Source organism: Trachypithecus francoisi, unplaced genomic scaffold, assembly GCF_009764315.1.
Source record: "Trachypithecus francoisi isolate TF-2019V2 unplaced genomic scaffold, Tfra_2.0 Lachesis_group8, whole genome shotgun sequence".
NCBI classification, from domain to species: Eukaryota; Metazoa; Chordata; class Mammalia; order Primates; family Cercopithecidae; genus Trachypithecus; species Trachypithecus francoisi.
This window is the reverse complement of record NW_022681473.1, coordinates 20,686,891-20,706,688: the sequence shown is the minus strand read 5'-3', so window position 1 is coordinate 20,706,688 and position 19,798 is coordinate 20,686,891. Positions and strand designations below refer to the sequence as shown.

Below are 19,798 nucleotides of genomic sequence, written 5' to 3'. Positions count from 1 at the left end.
CTCAAAGAACCATGGAAGACCACAAAATAGCATGGAATGCCCCAGTTTTTTCATGAGAACATAAAACCATCTTTGAGTGGGGTTTCCTGGTGCAGGAAGCACCAAGTAGAAAGACACCAAAGGAGAATGAGCTTGGTGTGTGTGGTAGCACAGGGGAGCCATCAGCATATCGATGTGGCAGAGTGGGAATTTTGTTTTGGTGAGCAGTGGAAGCTAGGCTGCTTAGGTTAATAGAGGGCCAGTGGAGGCACAGGCTAAGAGGTCAACTGAAAAGTTTAAAGTGACAGGCAGAAAAGAGGTGTTGTAGGTTTGTAGAGAAGTATATGGTAAAAGCTGTCAGATCACAGGATGACTTAGAGGTTGCAGAGACTGGAGATTGTGCTAGTGGAAAATCTATAGACTTAGTGTTTGAATGGATTGAAGAACCAAGGAGAAAGAAAAGACCAGCTTACTCCATAGCTCAGATTTAATTAGTGATGAGGGGGCTTCGCTAACTGGAGAATTCCAGAGCTGAGATGCTGTATAACATTTATGTTTTAAACAGAATTAGTAAAACTTATGGCTCTCTATATGTGTATCCAAGGAGAGTAGGAGAGATTATAGAATCTGCAATTCTTTTTTTTTTTTTTCCCACTCTGTTGTCCAGGCTGGAATGCAATGGCACAGTCTTGGCTCACTGCAACCTCTGCCTCCCAGGTTCAAGCGATTCTCCTGCCCCAGCCTCCTGAGTAACTGGGATTACAGGCACCTGCCACCACACCCGGCTAATTTTTTGTATTTTTACCGGAGATGGGGTTTCACCATGTTGGCCAGGCTGTTCTCAAACTCCTGACCTCGGGTGATCCGCCCACCTCGGCCTCCCAAAGTACTGGGACTACAGGTGTGAACCACCGCACCCAGCCTAGAATCTGCAATTCTTAATAAATGATCCCACTTTTTCTCTTCTCACTACAACAACTGAAAAATAGAAATGACATATCCTAGAATTAGACTTCATAACTTCTTTAAAAACTAGTAGATGACTGGGCGCAGTGACCCATTCCTGTAATTCCTACACCTTGGGAACCCTAGGTGAGAGGATGGTTTGAGGCCAGGAGTTCAAGACCAGCGTGAACAACATAGTGAGACCTCATCTCTACTAAAAATTAAAAAAAAAAAAAAAATTAACCAAGTGTGGTGGCACTCACCTGTAGTCCCAGCTACTCAGGAGGCTGAGGTGAGAGAATCGCTTGAGTCTAGGATCGTGCCACTGCACTCCAGCCTGGGCAACAAAGTGAGACGCTGTCTCAAAACAACAAATAAATAAAAATTAAAATGTAAAGCAAGTCTTGGACATGCTTCTCACAGGCTTGTGCTTATGATCCTTCTGATAAGAAATTAACTGCTTCCCTGCCTAGATTTATACCCCAGAATCCTAAATGTGAAAATGTGCCTCGGTCTGTTGGGAATCCAGGAGGGTCTCTGCAGAAGGGTTTTTCTTTACAGCACATGGAACCTCCTATCTCATCTTGCCATGGATGGACTCTAGGAAAGGCTCACCCTTTGAGTTCATCTTGGGCACAGAGAAACTCAGTTCTTACTTACATAGCCGAGGCTGATAAAAAGGGGCCATCCCTAACAGAGGAACCATAAAACAAAGGACATACCTGCAGTGCATCCACTTCCAATAAATATACTTATTGAAAGTATTTCAGCTTTTGGTGGGAACCAGCACCTCAGATTTTCATTCCATTGACCTCTTGTGTGACTCAGATCATTGAGCCTAAGTCTGACCTAGCGAAGACTGGGAAGATTAGGAATTAAAGTCTTTCTTTCTCGTATCTGGATGGTGGCCTGTATCCAGAGTGCACTGTGGATCCAGTCTGGGAGTTAGCTTGCATGGCTCCTGGTATGCTGCTGGCACTGGAATTCACACTGAGCCAGGCCTGTTTTTGGCGAGCACAAGGTCAAACCTTGCCAGAGCTGCACTGGATCAGCTTTTGTGCTAGGTCTGACACTAAAGCTTTACAGTGTAGCTAGGACCAGTTTGCCAAAGTTGAGCTTTTAGAAAACTATAATTTTTTTAGGCCTGTGGTATACCCTATTCTTTAAGTTGAGGGGTGTGAGCTCTCTTTGAGCCTTGCATATATATCTGAGTAAGCAACAGTTCCCCCGAGTACCTTTCCTTAGCCTGGCCATAATGTCAGTACAGTGTCGAAAAGAACATATCCCTGTCTGTTACCTCCATTTATCACTTTTTGGAAGTACCTGAAGGGTTGCCATTATAGAGACTGTTGTCTTTAGAAGAGAATGGGCCACAAACAGCTCATTTCTGTGAGTGTTCTCACCTGTCAGGTACAGTTAGACCTTCCCAAAAGAGACAAATGGAAAACTATGGTCAGAGGTGAGTCATTCTTTCTCAGAGGATCATCTCCCTGGAGTATTCTTCACATTGCTTCAGGCTCCCTGTTTTTCAGCCTGTAGGAGAACTAAATAATCGGTTAGGTCTGTCCTATCTCCAGCTTGCATTGATTTACACCCCCAAGACTCACAGGGACCTGGAGGGAAAATAGTTCATGTGTGCCACGGCTACAGCAAGTGCTGCTGAAAGAAGATCCCAAGTAGTGGGCCAGAAGCCCAGGGAAGTGCTGAGGGAAGCCGCAGTAAAGCCTGACCTCTCAGAGCTTTTCCAAAGCACCCAGTCCCCATTGGAGAACAAGTCAAACAAATGTTAAGGGAAGGAAATCAAATATGTTTGCTGAACATTGAAATAACATCTGATCGTTGAAAAAAAAGCACCTAGTTGGGAATTACAAGAGAGTGGCACTTTTTTCTTCCCCACTGAGCAAATTAAAACAGCAAGTTCAGAATTTGTTTATATAGCCATTAATGAAACATCCAGTGTAGGACTAGCAGCCTCCCTGCCCCACAGAGAAGGGCACATACTACCTGCTGGCACATCTGCCTGTCTGAGGGTCTCTCCTCCTCGAAGACCCCCATTCCAGATAAGTCCATTCCATTGGTTTTAGTATGTTTTCCATTTTGTACCAAGCAGCCCTAGTGAGGAAAGAGCCCTGCAGACCTTTCCATAGCCAGCGCTGTGTGTTCCGCACCCTCACCTCACCCCAGGATCTTTCCTGTCTGCAGCACCATGGAGGCCACCTGGTTTTGTATCTCTGCCTCAAAACTAGTGCTCATAATATGGGATCGTTATTTTAAAGAGGTGTTGGTACATTTGATGGTTTAAAGAATATGTGCTTTCCCTCCCCCTGTTCAAAAGGAGATATCTGCAATGATATTCCAACCCTGAAAGGATCCATATGTTTCAGGGTTATTGTTCCAAAAGCTGCCTGCTGTCTCATTGGGATTGATTACAGGGGAGCTTTGGCTGCTTCGGGAATTCAGAGCTTCAGAATTTGGCTTATGGTTTGGGGATGTGGGGAATTTGTCTTCGTGGGCTGCTTATCTGTCTTAACTGTGATAGAGATACTCCAAGGAGATGTGTGGGCAGGACTGGGCCCAGGGCCAGGGGAAGCCAGAGCAGCCCCAGGCCTGAACTCCCCAGTTCACTCAAGAGGGCAGTGTATGTAGCATTCGGAGGAAAGCTCTATCATTTCTCCTGAATATGAAGCTGCATCCATTCATTGCAAAATTGTACAACTGCCTGCAAAATTGTGAGTTTCAGGCAGTGGTTGGTGATTGCTATTGCATTAGACATTCCACATTTGGGGAGAATAAAGAGAAAGAAAACTTGAAGGATCAGAGTAGTCCCAGACCTTAGAAATGTCACAGCTGTGAAACAAGTCTCTAGAAAGCAAGATGAACTAATCAGTGTGATATTTACAGCTCATCTCTCAGATCGTATTTATTTCTTGGTGCATGAAAATTGGTGCTTAGGGTTCACATTAATCATGATTGAAATATATTTGCTGCTGTCTGTTGGCTGGTTTAGATCAAGAGTTGGCAACCATTACTAGTAATATTTCTAGGTTTCCAATCAGCCTTTGGGCTGAAGATTTGAAGGGTTGGGTGGAGGTCATGACCACATGTTGACACTGTGCTTGGAGAGGGAAGGAAGAAACTGGCTTCTCACAACCAGGGCCACTAAATACATCCACAGCAGAGATCTGGGCTTGATTGAAAGCCTCTTCTCCAGTGTGGTCCATTCATGCAAGAATTGTATCTGCCTTGTTTACCACTATATGCCTAAATGCTTGACACATAGTAGATGCTCAGTAAATATTTATTGAATTAGATGTATTTGGACATTGAATTTATGTATACTTCCTGTCAGTAGAATTGTCAGGGGTTGTTCAAAGTATAATGATTCCATATTACATATTCAGTGGAAAAGTCCTGGTCTTTTCTTTGCTGACTTTTTCAACAAATGGTGCTGAAAGATTGGACATCCATGGGCAAAAATTTAACCTTGGCCTGGACCTCACACTTTATGTAAAAATTAACTGAAAGTGAATCAGATTTAAATGTAAAACGTGAAACCATAAAACTTTTAGGAAAAAAAGGAGAAAGTCTTCAGACTCTAGGGCTAGGCAAAGAGTTCTTAGATCTGACACCAAAAGCATGATCCATTAAAAAAAAAAAATTGACCAATTAGACCTAATCAAAATGTAAAACTTTTGCTCTGTCAAGACCTTGTGAAGAGGACAAAAAGACAAGCTATAGACTGAGAGATAATATTTGCAAACCACATATCCAACAAAGGGCTAAACATCTAGAATATGTTTTTTAAAACTCTCAAAACTCAACAGTAAAAAACCAAATAATCCAGTTAGAAAATGGGCAAAGGCCATGAACAGACTTTGCACTGAAGAGGATATACAGGTGGCAACTAAGATGTTCAGCATCGTTAACCATTATGGAAATGCAAAATAAGACTGCAATGAGATACCATCACACACCTATAAGAATGGCTAAAGTTAACAACAAAAAAAATACACACAGAAAATGCCAGTGAGAATACAGAAAAACTGAATTGCTCACACATTGTTTTTGGAAATATAAAATGGTACAGCCACTCTGAAAAATAGTTTGGTAGTTTCTTATAAAATTAAACATGCGACTACCATAGGACTAAGCAGTTACACATTTGGGCATTTATCCCAGAGGAATGATAATTTATGCTCACATGAAAACCTATATGTGAATGTTTGTAGCAGCTTTATTTGTAATTGCCAAAACCTGAAATCAGCTCAGGCATCTTTCAGTGGATAAATGGTTAAGCAGACTATGGCAGGTGCATACTATATGGAATACTATTCAGCAATGAAAAGGAGCAAACTACTGATACACACAACAGCTTGGATGATTCTCCAGGGAGTTATGCTGAGTGAAAAAAGCCAATCCAAAAAGATTACATACTGTATGATTCTATTTATATAACCTCCTCGAAATGACAAAATTATAGAAATAGAGGCCAGATGGGTACTTGCCAGGAGTGAGGGATAGGGAGGGAGACAGTTGTGTCTTAAAAGTTCAACAGGAGGGACCCTTGTGGCTGTGGAAATGCTTTGTGCCTTGATTCTATCAATGTCAATATCATGTTGTGATGTCATACTACAGTTTTGCAGGATGTTGGGGGAAACTGGGTAAAGTGTATACAGGCTGTCTGCATTCTTTCTTACAACTGTATGTGAATCTATAATTATCTCAAACTAAAATGTTTAATTTAAAAAATATTGGGAGCTTAGTATCTGTGAGTCAGATGCATAATGAATTAATAAAATAAGAACACTCAAATCTCTCCATCCCTGAGCTTGTATGACTTTAGCTTGCTGTTGGATTGCCTTTCTAGAACTTAATATCAGAATTAAGATTTTAAAGCTAGATGGAGTGTATCTGGAGATATATCTATCTATCTATATCTGTCTATCTATATTCATTGGATATATGTGTATTTATATTAGATATATGTGTTTATATATATATATTTAATAATGTTGATGTCATCTGTTATGATACTTTGGACTTTAGTTTTGCCTTTTATTATAAGTGACCCCAAATCATTTTTTGGAAACAGATGAGATATAAATAAATAAGTAATCTGAAAAAGTCCCTCTGCTGCTTGATTCTCCACCAAGAGATTATGGGATTTAAGCACACATATAGGGCACTAGGATGAATTAATGCATTAAATAATGATTTGGGAAGCAGATTTATGCTTTGAAGCCAGCCAGGATTACTGAGTTTGTGGTCACTGTCATTTCCTACCTTTGCACAGTAATAAGAAAACAAAGGAGATTGGCCAGTTATGCTGTAGTGTCCCTGACTGCAAGTGATGGAAGTCACCAGGGCAGCTACTTGAAGTAAGGAGAGTTTATTTCCTCCTTGGTGGACAGAGCTAATATATTTGATCCCTGGTCATTTAAATTAAGCCTCACCAAAATCAGCTTGAAGTTTTGAAGGCTCAATAATGGTTATTTATAAGAAACTGAAGTCTCTGTTTCCACTGGTTGTGCAGGATTTAAAGAGAATCATCATTTGGCTTATGATGACTATTCTCCTTTTAACTTCATTAAGCAATCTCCTGAGATTAGACTTAGAAATAGTATGACCCACACTGGAGCTGAGGTTATGGAAATAAAAGTGATTTCATCTTTACTGGGTCTTAGGGAGCACAAAATTAGAAAACCCACGACCTGATCCTGACCCCTGTCTTCCTCCTCCTCTCATCCCCTCGAACTCACATCTTTCCTTCCCTTCTTATTATCTCCCAAGAGATTCATTGCCTCATGAAAAATAGTAGTTGGGGTTAGTCTTTCATTTAGCTGCTTTTTGCTTGCATTTCCTTCTCTGCTCTGGAGCCTCACAGATTACGAGGTTCCAGTAGGCCCTCAGATGTCAGATGTGGAGTCTCACTAGTTTGCTGCACAGCTGACGGGAGTTCTTTCTTTTAGTGGTGTGAGCATATGGCTTTCTTTGCTAAATGAAAACCACATTCACAAAGAGCCAGTAGTTTTTAGAAATGAGGACTGATGGGAGCAAAGGGTTTTGTCATGTTCCCTACCTCCTCTCCCTACCTGGTTCTATTCTGAACCTGGTCATTCAGCAGGCACCTGTGACCCTCTTCGTATCTGCCACTGGCACCACAGAACTGAAGAACATTGACCCTGAATGTCATTTTTCACACCATAATCTGACTTCTTTGTTTTCAGGTGAGGTACTGAGCTTGGGGACAATAAGGTGCTTTTTAGAATTAGCATAGTAGCAAGTCAGATGACTTCATGAATAGAGGATTGGACTGGGAGTTAGGACCAATTTAGATTTGACTCAGCACTGTAACCTTGGGAGAACCACGTCTCTCCAGGTCTCAGTGTTCTCATCTGTGCAATGAGGGAACTGGACCAAGTGCCCTCTGCCTTCTACATGATTTCTGAGGTTGCAGATCTCCGAGATGGCTTGGACAGTGGTCATCAGCTCCAACTCCCAAAGTGTGAGTCTTATTATTATCCACAGAAGGCTCATGGTTATGCTGTCCAGTGAGCTGGCACAGATACAATGAGGTACATGTTTAAAGACCCTTTCTTTGGCAGTGTCTTCCTAGGAGGGATAATTATTGAAAGATTTAATGGCACAAATTTTTCTATCAACTATGGCCAACCCCAGTCTGTCTCTTTGCCATCTTCATGGCCCCTGGCCTTAAAAGATAACTTGCAAAGAATGGAGATCATGTGCCCCAGCACCAAGGTACCAACCTCTACCCAGACTGAGGCAAATGGGAATGCAGCCCAAACCCCAGAAGCCTGCCTGTATGATTGGTTTTCCTGCTTGGCTTATTTTAAGCAAACTCCTGCCTGGGGTTGGGAAGGTCTCTCGGGCAGACTAAAGTGATCTCGCAGGTAAATCTTAATCCATAATGCAGTTTGTCCATGTGTTTGTCAAAACTAGTCAGCATTAGGGAACTCTACATGACAACTTCTGGGCTCCCTGGCTCTAGATGGCTAGTATCGGCATTGAATTGTGGCCCAGGAGTGAATGAAGGCTCTTTGGCTTTTTTCAAAGCACCTCCTTGATAAAAACTGCCAACTACCAATGTAGTTAAAAGCATAAGCTGAAAATGAAGCCAGTCAGTCCCTCCATTCCACTTCATTTCAGGAAATTCCAAAAATAAAAGGTGAGCTTTGTTCCCAGAGGGCTGAGAGTGAATCCTATAACTGGCTCCTCTGTGGAAGCCAGCTCAGAATTGGAAGCCAGCCAGCTGCCCCCTTCCCATCTGGGCAGCAGGCAAAACGAAGCCTGAAGGGAAGAAGGGCCACTAATTCAAAGATGCTTTTGCATGTTGGATTCCTTGTGCTCTGTCTTGGCTGACCTAGGCATGTGACAGCAAGGTTTGTGCTGGTTCTTAGAGCTGTGTTGCACTTTGATGGTTAAGGATTGACCAAACTCAGGCAGTGTGTGCAAGGAAGGAAATGAAGCCATTGCCCAGTTTGATGCGGCTTGGATCCATAGACTGCACCCCCACTCCATTTCCCTCACTACTTCTTAGTCTGTCTCTTGGTTCATGAGTCCTAATACATTGCTCACCCAGTAGCAATATCCCTGTGGAACTGTGCCTTTGACGGTGTGATGACTGTAGAAGCCACTTCAGAGAGTGGCTTTTCTCCTAGTGCTGACCCGTGATTTCATAATTGGACATCCCAGATGGGCACCACCTGTTGTTACACCTTCCCCCTTCTCCCCCCAGTCTGTTTCCTGAATCTGACTGCGGTTAGCACACACCCTGAGTTTAAAATGCACTCTGTAAGCTGGCTTAGAAGGTAGTGCATTATCCTCCTTTTAGGACCATTTATTGGGTACTTACATGTGCATGGCATTTTAAACAAAGTTAGATAATACAGCCCATGCTGTTTAGAAACTTACAACTTGAAACAGATCACAATTGGTGGGTTAGTTCCCTGGGAACAGGTCAGTGAGGAGGAAGATAAAAGATTTTAGCTGTTAAAGGACATTGGAAGTCACTTAATCCAACCCCTTATTTTATAGATGCAAAATGGAAGCAAGACACCTTGAATAGGTCAGTTGCACAATGCACCAGTGGCAGAGCCTCCTGGATCTGTTTTAACTACGTGCCTCTGGTCCACTTTCTATAGGGTGTGAGACTCGGTCTAGGCTGCCTCCTATGGGCTTTTATACAAAGGTAGAAGATATTTGTTTAATCCTATCTATAGTAACGGGACACGACCAAAGACCTCAGGAGTCTCAAGAAAGAAGAACTTGGAAAATGGCCGAGTAGGCATAGCTGAGAATCTAGAGAGCAGAACATTTCCATAATCAGGTAAGAGGTGTTGAGGACCAAGATTATAAAAATTAGAATGGAAAGAAACAGTTAGAGGATGTTTTTACATCGTTACAATCCCCATTTGACTCGTGGTATGGGATAGCCACAAATGGAAGGACTATCCAAATTATTGGTAAGTCCCTAACTTAGGCATAGAGAGTTTATTATAACAGAGATAGGCTTCTGTCCCCCAAAATGTGTGCAATTTAAAATAGATGAAGGCGCTATATATATGGAGGATTTCAACGGTATAGACAATTCAATATTGACTTTGTGATTTGAATGTAACTGTGGAAGCACTGTTTCTGGAACTCCAGGGATATTCTGTGAAGTTTCAAATACCCACACCACAATATATAAAGGCATTTGGTAGTAATGACAAAAGACTGACCCAGAGCATTTCCCCGAGGTAACAAGAAAAAAGTTGAATTAGAGTAGGGGTGGGTAGCCGTGAAGAGACAGGGTAGAGTTTGAGCTCTTGCTCATCTGGCTGGGAAAATGCTTTATTGTATACATAATCGACTTCGTACTACACTAGGGCTCAATTAGAGAGGGCCCATCCCATTCTGTTTCACTCCGTTTTGATCCTGTAGTCAGCTGCAGAGTTATAGATGAAGTGACAGGGATGGTATCTTGATTGTATCCAGCTGCTTGGAATCAGTCAAGGGCTGAGAGGCCCCGCATGAGGAACAGCGCTCACTATAAAGGCTCGAAAGCAACCTGAAATTCAGGACACCTCTGATGCCTTTTGGAGCAGCGGAATTTAGCATCTGACCCATTGTCACCAAATTAAGTCCCTGAGAGAAGTCTGATAAGTGACTTCAGCCAACAGTAAGAGGACCGAAATCTTAACAGCATTGGACTCAACAACTGAGCCAATAATAATAATGTTATTATTATGGCTGCAAAAGAGGGGCTTATAAAGAAGAATCCCTAGGGAAAGAGATTTGAGTTTTTCTTAGCATGAAGTAGAGAGCTGTGTTGACTCAAAGTAAACAGGGGGAGAAAAGCAACTTCCATCTTCAGCAGAAGTGCCAACTGAATTGGATGCCCCCTCCCCACGCCCTACTCCTTTTCTTTCACTTTGGCATCCCTGGTGTTTAGTTATGTGTGCTTGGAGCCCTTCGGAAATCTCTTTAACCCCATGAATCAGTGATCATGGCATTGGTGTGACTTGAACAGGCAGGTGCTTGGTGCTGAGAAAAGGAAGCTGGCAGCGCATTTCATGGCATCTGCCCAGGCCCACAAAACAAACAGAAGTTATGGCTCACATACTGTGTTGCTGCTCTGGGCTCTATAAAACTGTAATAGTATCACATTATTTTAATCTGCTGAAATACAAACCCCAGAGTAGAGAGAACACAGCAGCAGCATTACACATCTGAGAAAATGTTTGACATGAATTCATTTGTCTGCAGCTATTATGACGATGCCTGTGGTCGATTAGCTCTGTTGGTTACAACATGGTGTTAATGAAGCCAAGGTTGTGGGTTTGAGAGCCCTGTTAGGTGAGCTGGTTTCACACAAATGAAAGCTTTTTCATGATCCCAGACCACGCCCAAGACCTAGGTCAGACATTCCATAAAAGCACGGAGATGGTCACAGTGAGGACTGGACAAGACAATGCAGTGTCTCACCAAAAATGCCCCCTCTACCCGCTTCTGGAAAAACAAATCACAAGATGTGCTTTAGTGGGGAAATAAGACTGTGGTCTTCACACACAATGGATATCACGTTATAATTCATGGTAACTGCTGGTCAGTACTGCTGCAGGCTTCCTTCCTGAATTAAGGAGTATACTGGCTCTGGTATATATTTTCTCTGAAGAAAAGAGGAGGATTTTTGATTCCCTTCATTCTTGGCTTTTTACTTGCTGAGATTCTGCCCAATCGTGCGTTTGACAACTGCGTGTGGAATGTTGTAGAGTGCCAGACACTGTTCTTTGTGCTTGGGATACCACAGTGTATAAAACAGTCTCTGTCCTTTTTGAGTTTAAATTCTGCAAGAGGAAAATACATAGTAAACAATAAATAACCAAGATAATGGTGCAAGTAAAAGTTTGGTAAAGAAAAGGATGGGGTTGGGGGGGTGTGGCGACGAGTGGCTGGTTGGGGGTGCTGTTTGCCTCAGCAAGGAAGGTCCGAGAAGCCCTCTCAAAGTAGTTGACATTTAAACAGGGACCTGACAGATGAGAAGGACCCAAGCCTTTGGAAGAGCTGGAAGAACACTCCAGCCAGAAGAAATAACAAGTGCAGAGGGCTTGAGGTCTAGTGGTGGCTGAAGAACAGAAGGGCCACTGGAGAGTGAGGGGACATGGTGAGAGAAGAGGTGAAGAGTAGGCAGGCCCTCTGTGACGTGTGAAGGAGTTCGAATATTATTCTCAGTGCAGTGGGAAGCCATTTTGTTTTGTTTTGAGGGCGGTACCTTTCTTTGAATATTTTGGGAGTGATACTATAGGTTGAATTGTTGAAGTCCTGATCTTCAGTACCTCAAAATGTGACTTTATTTGGAAATGGGGTATTATTTATTTGGAAATGGGGTATTTTCAGAGGTTAATCAAGTTAAAATGTTGTCAGGGTGACCCCTAATTCACAGACTGATGTCCTTATCGAAAAGGGAAATTTAGACACAGAGATAGACTTGCACAGAGGGAAGATGGCCTTGTGAAGATGGAGGGTTGGAGTGAGGCATCTACAAACCAAGCAATGCCAGAGATTGACAGCCAGCCACCAGAAGCTAGGAAGAGGCAAGGAAACATTTCCCGACATGTTTCAGTGGGAGCATGGCCCTAATAACACCTTGCTTTCAGATTTCTAACCTCTAGAACTTAAGACTAGTTTCTGATCTAAGCCCCCCAGTTTGTGGTTCTTTGCTAACAGCAACCATAGGAAACTTAAAAGGGCATAGGGCCCAAACACACTGGCTCTGCCCTAGGGAGTGGCATGAAGTGTCCTTTCTGGACTCAGCAACACTTGTGTGTTGGGGAAGCCTCTAGTTGCTCTGGCATATGATCATATGACTTTTATATATATTTTATAGAAATTGATGATGAAAATAACTCTATTAAAATAGATATAAAATAGGAGAGAATGCACTAGTTGAATTACCCTGTGCAGAATACACTAATATTCTTTTAGGAATGGTCCTTTTAGGGATGCTGTGCAAATGATGCTTTGGAAGGGCAAGAATGGCAGGAAGGAGACAAATTAGAAAGCTAGCACAGTAATCTTGGTGATGGACAGTGGTGGTTTGGGCTAGAGGGAATGGCACTAGAGGTGGTAAGAGATAGAAGAAGATCTAGCAGGACTTGCTAATGGATTGAACATGAGGAAAGGAAGGAATAAAGACTGAGTCTTAGCTTTTGGGTTTGAGCAACTGGCTGGCTGATTTATTGAGATGGAGAAGATTGAGAGAATGACTTGTCTGGGGATATGGAATCAAGAGTTATGGTTTGGACGTGTTAGGTTTGTTTATTCAGGTGGAGATATTAACTAAGTGGTTGGCTATCTTAGAAACATTCAGGGCTAAACATAAATTTAGAGGTCACCAGATTATTGATGATATTTAAAGTGATTGAAACTAGATGAGATTACTTAAAGAGAGTCTGAAGAAGAGAATAGGGCCTAGGACTGAATTCTCAGGAACTCCATTAATTAGAAGTCTGGTGATGGTTGAGGAACTAGCAACAGAGACTGATAAGAGGCACGAAGACCAACCAGCAAATTATCATACTCATTCATGGTATGGATCTTTTCAAGGTTAAACTAAACTATACAGAAATACATGGGAGAAGGTATTGGAAATTCCTCATCCCCAGTATACCCAATTCTGCTTAATCCAACAAAACTCTATGTAAGGACCTTTCCAGATATGGAAATCAAATATTTGTTTTTATTGTGTTACAGATTACAGAATGAGGCAGCCCTTCTATCCTTTAGGCTTCCAATAGGTCATAAGAATGGGTGTATGCTCAAGAGAAATAGATGCTTTTTTTTTTTTTTTTTAAGAAATAGAGACTTTATTATAAGTTTTCGTAATCACCAATTTAATACAAATCAGGGCAGTTGAGTTGCAAGGTTCCATTTATCCTTCATTTTGTGAATTCATTAAGAATGGAACCTATTTCATTAATCATGTTAAGAGATTGCCTACCTTGGCCCAACTCAGTAAGCTATTACCCCCACATTACTTGAAATTCCCAAGCACATACAAGAAGATTGGGAGGAAGTCAGAATCAGCATCTGTCTTTGAGTATTGGCAGAATAACTAGCACCTGTCTGATGGAACCTCTCCAGAATCCCATTATGACCTTCTTAGTTATAACGGTTTGAACCTAGGAAGTCTGTTGATACCTGTTTGGATAACTCAGCACTGAATGGTTGCTGTCTGAATTGGGACTTGATTGTTATTATTTGTCTGTCCTTAGGTCTGGCGAGAATTTCCTGACCGGTTGGTGGGTTACCCGGGTCGTCTGCATCTCTGGGACCATGAGATGAATAAGTGGAAGTACGAGTCTGAGTGGACAAATGAAGTGTCCATGGTGCTCACGGGGGCAGCTTTTTATCACAAGGTAAGGGGGCGCAGTCCTGGGGCAAGTCGACAAAACTGAGAGAAAGGTACACATTGTATCTGACCCAATTTAATTTTCCATTCCTGCCGAGAGGGCTTACAGAAGCCATATTGTGTGACAGTATTTTACAAATAAAGCTGTCCTTTTTCTAATTATACAAGTAATGCACGCTCATGGTAGAAAATAGGAAAATACATAAAATAGAATGAAGAAAAGTTACTTGTAATCCTGTCACTTAGAGATAACCATTTTATCGTTCAGGTGCTATTTCCAGCTTGCCGTTTATTTATTTACTTACTCGTATGTATACACAGACAGTTGTAAATACTCTCATTAGCTTGCTTTTTTCATGTATTTCATTGTGAGCCTTTTCTCATGTCATTGACATATCTTCATAAACAGTTACTTCTTAGCATAATTAAGATACCATTATCTTAATGCTTTAGAAGTCATGTATAACTATTTTGCTATCTTGGATATTTCTTTCTAAATTTTTGCTATTTTAGATAATGCTTAATATCTAATGTTAGCGATTGATGTCCATTTTCATAACTGTTTGTACTCATGACCATTGTGATAGAGTCCTAGAAATAGAATTATTATATCAAAGGGAATGAATATTTTGGGTTTTTAAAGATATATGTACATACACGTATATATACACATATACATATATATGTTGTGAATATTCTAAATGTATATATGTTGTATATGTGCATATATGTGTGTATGTGTATGTGTCTGTTGGTTTCAGTATTGTTTGTGTGAATTTACACTCCCACCAGCAAAATATAAAACTGTTTTACCATGCCTTTTCTTGCATGAAATATGTTTAATAGAAAAGAAGGTAGCTATTTTTATAAGTAAAAGTGATTTTTATTGTCTTAACTTTGATTTGATTACTAGTAAGATTGAAATTCCTTTTTTGTATTTATTAGCCTTTTGTATTTCCTCTCTGGGAATCATCACTTCGTCTTTTTGACTCTTTTTTTATTAGGGAGAGATTGGGGAATATGCATTTGATTTTAGAATATTCAGTTCAATGGTAGAATGCTCCCTGGGAGTGTATGGTTTAATTAAACAATAATAACTTGTCTGTTGTCAGCAAAGAACTGATGTCAGGAGAAAGGTCCGTTCAGCTCAACATAGTTAATTTAATTTAGCTGTATTCATATCGATTGTTTGTTGTTAGCTCAGCACTACTGCCCTCATATTTTTCAGGTCTCTAGATCCAGAAATGGGTTTTTGTATTTTGCAACAAGCAAACAAAAAAACAGAAACTAAGGATTATAATTAATGAGATTTATGGTAGTAGACTATGTATGCTTTTTTTTTTTTTTGACCCATTTCTATACTATTTCATATATATGGTAGTTTTAGAATTGACTCATTTTTCTTCTGCTTTAAAAAGCACACACTTTGGTAGAAGAATGACCATATAGAACATGCTTGGTCGCTTGACCAAAAGCATTCTAATACCTCCTTGTACCTTTCCTAATAATACAGCCTTGTGATTAATCTTATGAGAGAAAGCTTGTCCCCATGACTTGGCTATGCTACCCCTTATTTATCAGCCAAAGGGAACTGCTATTTTTGAGTATTTCTTCTTTCTGTCTCACTTGACAGTATTTTAATTACCTGTATACCTACAAAATGCCTGGGGATATCAAGAACTGGGTAGATGCTCATATGAACTGTGAAGATATCGCCATGAACTTCCTGGTGGCCAACGTCACGGGAAAAGCAGTTATCAAGGTAGGAGGCTCTGTCACTCACTTGTTTTGAGACCTTGGGCAAATATCTATTATCTGAGCCTAAGAAGTTCTTGTAACTATAAATTAAGTATAGGACTAGATAAACTTTAAGCTCCATTTTAGTTTAAGCTTCTATGATGATTGATGCGGTCACACTGGGAAACTGAAGCTAGGCTTTGGCAAATTAAACATGTTTTCTTTTTTTATACAATTTCTTTAGTTGCAGTTTTTAACCTTCAGTATCAGAGACAAAGGCTATGATGATCAATCTGTAAATCAAAAACTTAATTATATTCGCAAAGCTGATATGGGATCTAGTTCTTTTAGTTAAAGGATGTAGTTTAAATTTTTCTTAAGGTAGCTGGTTTTGTTTTTATTAGATGTTGAGAAAATAGTACACCTCATCCAGTTATGTAACTGTAGTTGTCCTAAACACAACTAATTTAATTGTTTTTAAATATCAATTACCAGGTTTTAAAAGTACCTTTCCCATAACATATTAAAAGCTGAGACTACACAAAGTTCCTGTGAGAGGCCTTTGTATCTGTAAAAGATGCCTGTGTATTCCTGAAATTTATACATTGCTCAAATAAGATCCCTAGGTAGATACAGAAGGTACCCTTCTTTATATGAGTAGAATTATCTTGGTCTTTTTTCCTTCTAGATTAGAATTTCATGCATGAAAATGGGCAATGCCAGGTTCCCTAACAATCTGCCTAGAAAGCCAAATTCCTAGGTGAGCTTATGCTGAAAGCATGGTATGGCATTATCCACTGATTCCTCAGGCTATTAACTGATGAGAGAAGCCAGATTAAACCAAAGTGAAGAGGGAAGGAGGAAACATCACTCTCTGTGCTCACCAAACTTGCCCCAGTCCACACCCTGTGCCCCAGCTCTCTAAATAACTCAGTGAACAGCTGACCACACAAAAAATAATGCGAATTGTGAGAGTTATTTTAAAGGGACCCCTCCCATCCCCAAATTTGCTTTTTTTTTTTCTTTTTTCTTTTTTTTTTTTTTTGAGACTGAATCTCGCTCTGTCACCAGGGTAGAGTGCAGTGGCACAATCTCGGCTCACTGCAACCTCCGCCTCCTGTGTTCAAGCAATTCTGCCGTCTCAGCCTCCCGAGTAACTGGTTCTACAGGCATACTCAGCCAGATTCAGCTATTTTTTTTTTTTTTGTATTTTAGTAGAGATGGCGTTTCACCATGTTGGCCAGGCTGATCTTGAACTCCTGAGCTCAGGCACTCCACCCACCTCGGCTTCCCAAAGTGCTAAGATTACAGGTGTGAGCCACTGTGCCCAGCCCCAAATTTGCTTTTTAACATGCTTCAACATGTTTTCAGCTGTCGCTGCTGACTGTGAACAGTAATGCCCAGTGTCTCTATGCTTCTTAGCCTGGACTTAGTTATCTAGTTTCTTTCCCTTCTATCTCTTCACTGTTTATTTATCTTCACTAGGTTGGGATAGCAGCTTCCCCTGAGTTTGCTAGGAAGATCACTGGTTAAGGTTTGAGAGGGTAGTGGGGAGTCAGGGAAAAAGTTTCAGAGTATGAGGGACCATTCAATTTTTTTCTTGACTCAAGGGACTTGCAGAATAGCTTGGCATCTTCAAGAGCATGGTGCTGCTCATAGCATTTGCCATTAGCTGGAAAGAGGAGAAAGAGCGCATGTTGGAACTCAGGTTACGGTGAAAGTTATGGGAAGCTGTATTTCATCGCCCTGATGGCTACAAGAACAAATGGTGTTTATACAAGGACCTTGGCAGTGAGAAAACAGTCATTAAACAGGAATTAAGGAGCTTGTCATCACCACTTCTTTCCAGTTACAGAAGGCAAAAGCCCTCCAAGCCTTTTTTATTGGGCCCTTGTGAGTTCTGCTGTTGGCTGAGCCAGACAGAGTTGAATGGAGGAATGGCGAGGTGTGTGTCTGTGTGTGTGTGCACGCGCATGCAACATCTCAGCTTACAACACAAAATAATGCAGTGTGGTGTCACAAGCATGATTTTATTGTCCTTGACACTGACAGCCAGGTATGTTTTTATTCTCCTCTGGTAGGTAACCCCACGAAAGAAATTCAAGTGTCCTGAGTGCACAGCCATAGATGGGCTTTCGCTAGACCAAACACACATGGTGGAGAGGTAAGTGAGCCTCAACCAAAAGTGCGCCTTAGCCTCTGATCTCTATTTCCTGCCTTAGGCCTGTTTATGGGACTTTGTTGGAGATATAAGGACAGCAGCTGGTAGCCATAGTCACCTCCATGTGCACTGTGGGAATTGGGTTAGTTCAAGCCCAGGTCACCCAAAGAATTAATTCGGAATGCTACTCACTCAATTTGTAATGGCTGGAAGGGTCTTAAAAATATAGCTGGCCTTAAGCTCCAGAAGCCAAATTCTCCATGTGGACTAAGCAGTTAACCATCTACAGTCATTTGAGTGGAAGCTAGTTAATTCCAAGGAAATACTGGATTATTTTTCAGGGTAATAGCTCCACGTTATAGTAAAAGCTTGATTAGAAAGAATTAAACCAAACCCACCAGAGACAAATTACCTTTGCTGACACTGTGGAAATGCCTGCCAAGAACAGGCTCGAAAGCAAAGCCCTCACGTTACAGACAGAGGGGCAAGACAACTCTAAAATACTCTCTTTATTTCGATTCAAGTCAGTTACTCAACAAGTACACCTTTGTGTGAAATGTAATCCTAGGCCTTGTAGGTAAGTATTAAAGGAGTGGGAGATGTATGTCTTCTGTTAAGACTGTACTAGACCTAATAGTTCTCACCTGTACCCCAAAAGTCCCCAAGCTTTGAAGTACCTGAATCAAACCTAATACTTTCAGAAGACAGTTCTTTATACAAGACAGCAAACTCTGACATCCCAGTAGCGCTTGTCAGGGGACAAAAATGCACTCAGATAAGGATATAGTAGCCTTTTAGAATGAAATATCTAGTTCAGATTTCACGGATCTCATATGCCTCTGCTTGCAGAATTCATTTCTGAAATCTATCAGCTATATTAAAATTCTTCAAGCCTAGAGAATTTTTGCGTGTGTGCAGAAAGTTGTTTCAGTTGGCCTGGATTCTGTAATGTTTTACTCTGTTTTACTCTCTAAATAATCTCTTTATCTTTTTCATATATAAACATTACCCAAACGACATGACCTTCACCAGTTGTTGATGTGAAATAGTATACTGTCACTGGTATCATAAGTATTTCACAGTTAAGGGTAGTGACATACACTGTCATAGCTCTTTTGGAAGAGACCCCAATTGGACTTCTATTGGAGTACATGAAATTGTTATTTAAACCTAAATAACAGTTTGGGGAAAATTCGTAACAGTGAGCTAAGTGGTCATTCTTTGGGCTGAGTTAAAATGGTGGGGATACATGGTCCAGGAAAGGAAGTATAGGGAGAAAAGTTGACCTGATGATGGCCTTGAAGTTCATGCTGAGGCTAAACAACTCCTCTAGCATTACTGAGATCTTAACAAATGTAAAGAGGTTTAAAATGCAGTGAGAGCCGGGTGTGATGGCTCACGCCTGTCTGTAATCCCAGCACTTTGGGTTGCCAAGGCCGGTGGATCATCTGAGGTCAGGAGTTCAAGACCAGCCTGACCAACGTGGTGAAACCCTGTCTCTACTAAAAAAAAAACAAAACAAAACAAAACAAAAAAACAAAATTAGCTGAGCGTGTTGGTATATGCCTGTAATCCCAGCTATTTGGGAGGCTGAGACAGGAGAATTACTTGAACCCGGGAGGTGGAGGTTGCAGTGAGCTGAGATCGTGCCATCACATTCCAGCCTGGGCAACAAGAGTGAAACTCCATCTCCAAAAAAAAAAAAAAAGTGCAGTAGGGGAATTTAATTTAGATATAATTATTATTAAACACTGGAGTAACTAAGGGGGATATGGAGGCTTCCTCTTTGAAAGTTTCTTTTTTTTTTTTTTTTTTTTAAAGAGAAAGGATCTTGCTCTGTTTTGCAGTGATACAATCATGGCTCACTGCAACCTTAAACTCCTAGGCTCAAGTGATCCTCTCATCTGAGCCACCTGAGTAGCTGGGACTACAGGTGCATCCTAGTACCACCATGCTAACTAGTTCTTAAATTTTTTGTGGGGACAGGGTCTCACCATGGTCTTGAACTCCTGGCTCAAGGTATCCTCTCGCCTAGAGCTCCCAAAGTGCTGAGATTACAGGGA

The 19,798-nt window shown here is 41.1% G+C and overlaps 1 protein-coding gene across 4 annotated transcripts in view; it reads left to right on the top strand.

Moving 5' to 3' along the window:
* EXT2 (exostosin glycosyltransferase 2) overlaps positions 1–19,798 on the top strand; it is a 200,218-nt gene that overhangs the window by 134,333 nt on the left and 46,087 nt on the right. For all 4 annotated transcript variants that reach the window (XM_033207210.1, XM_033207209.1, XM_033207211.1 and 1 more), the window contains 3 exons: positions 13,701–13,844; positions 15,471–15,599; positions 17,656–17,738. In XM_033207210.1, coding sequence (XP_033063101.1) covers positions 13,701–13,844; positions 15,471–15,599; positions 17,656–17,738 — 356 coding nt within the window. The remainder of the gene's footprint in view (positions 1–13,700; positions 13,845–15,470; positions 15,600–17,655; positions 17,739–19,798) is intronic.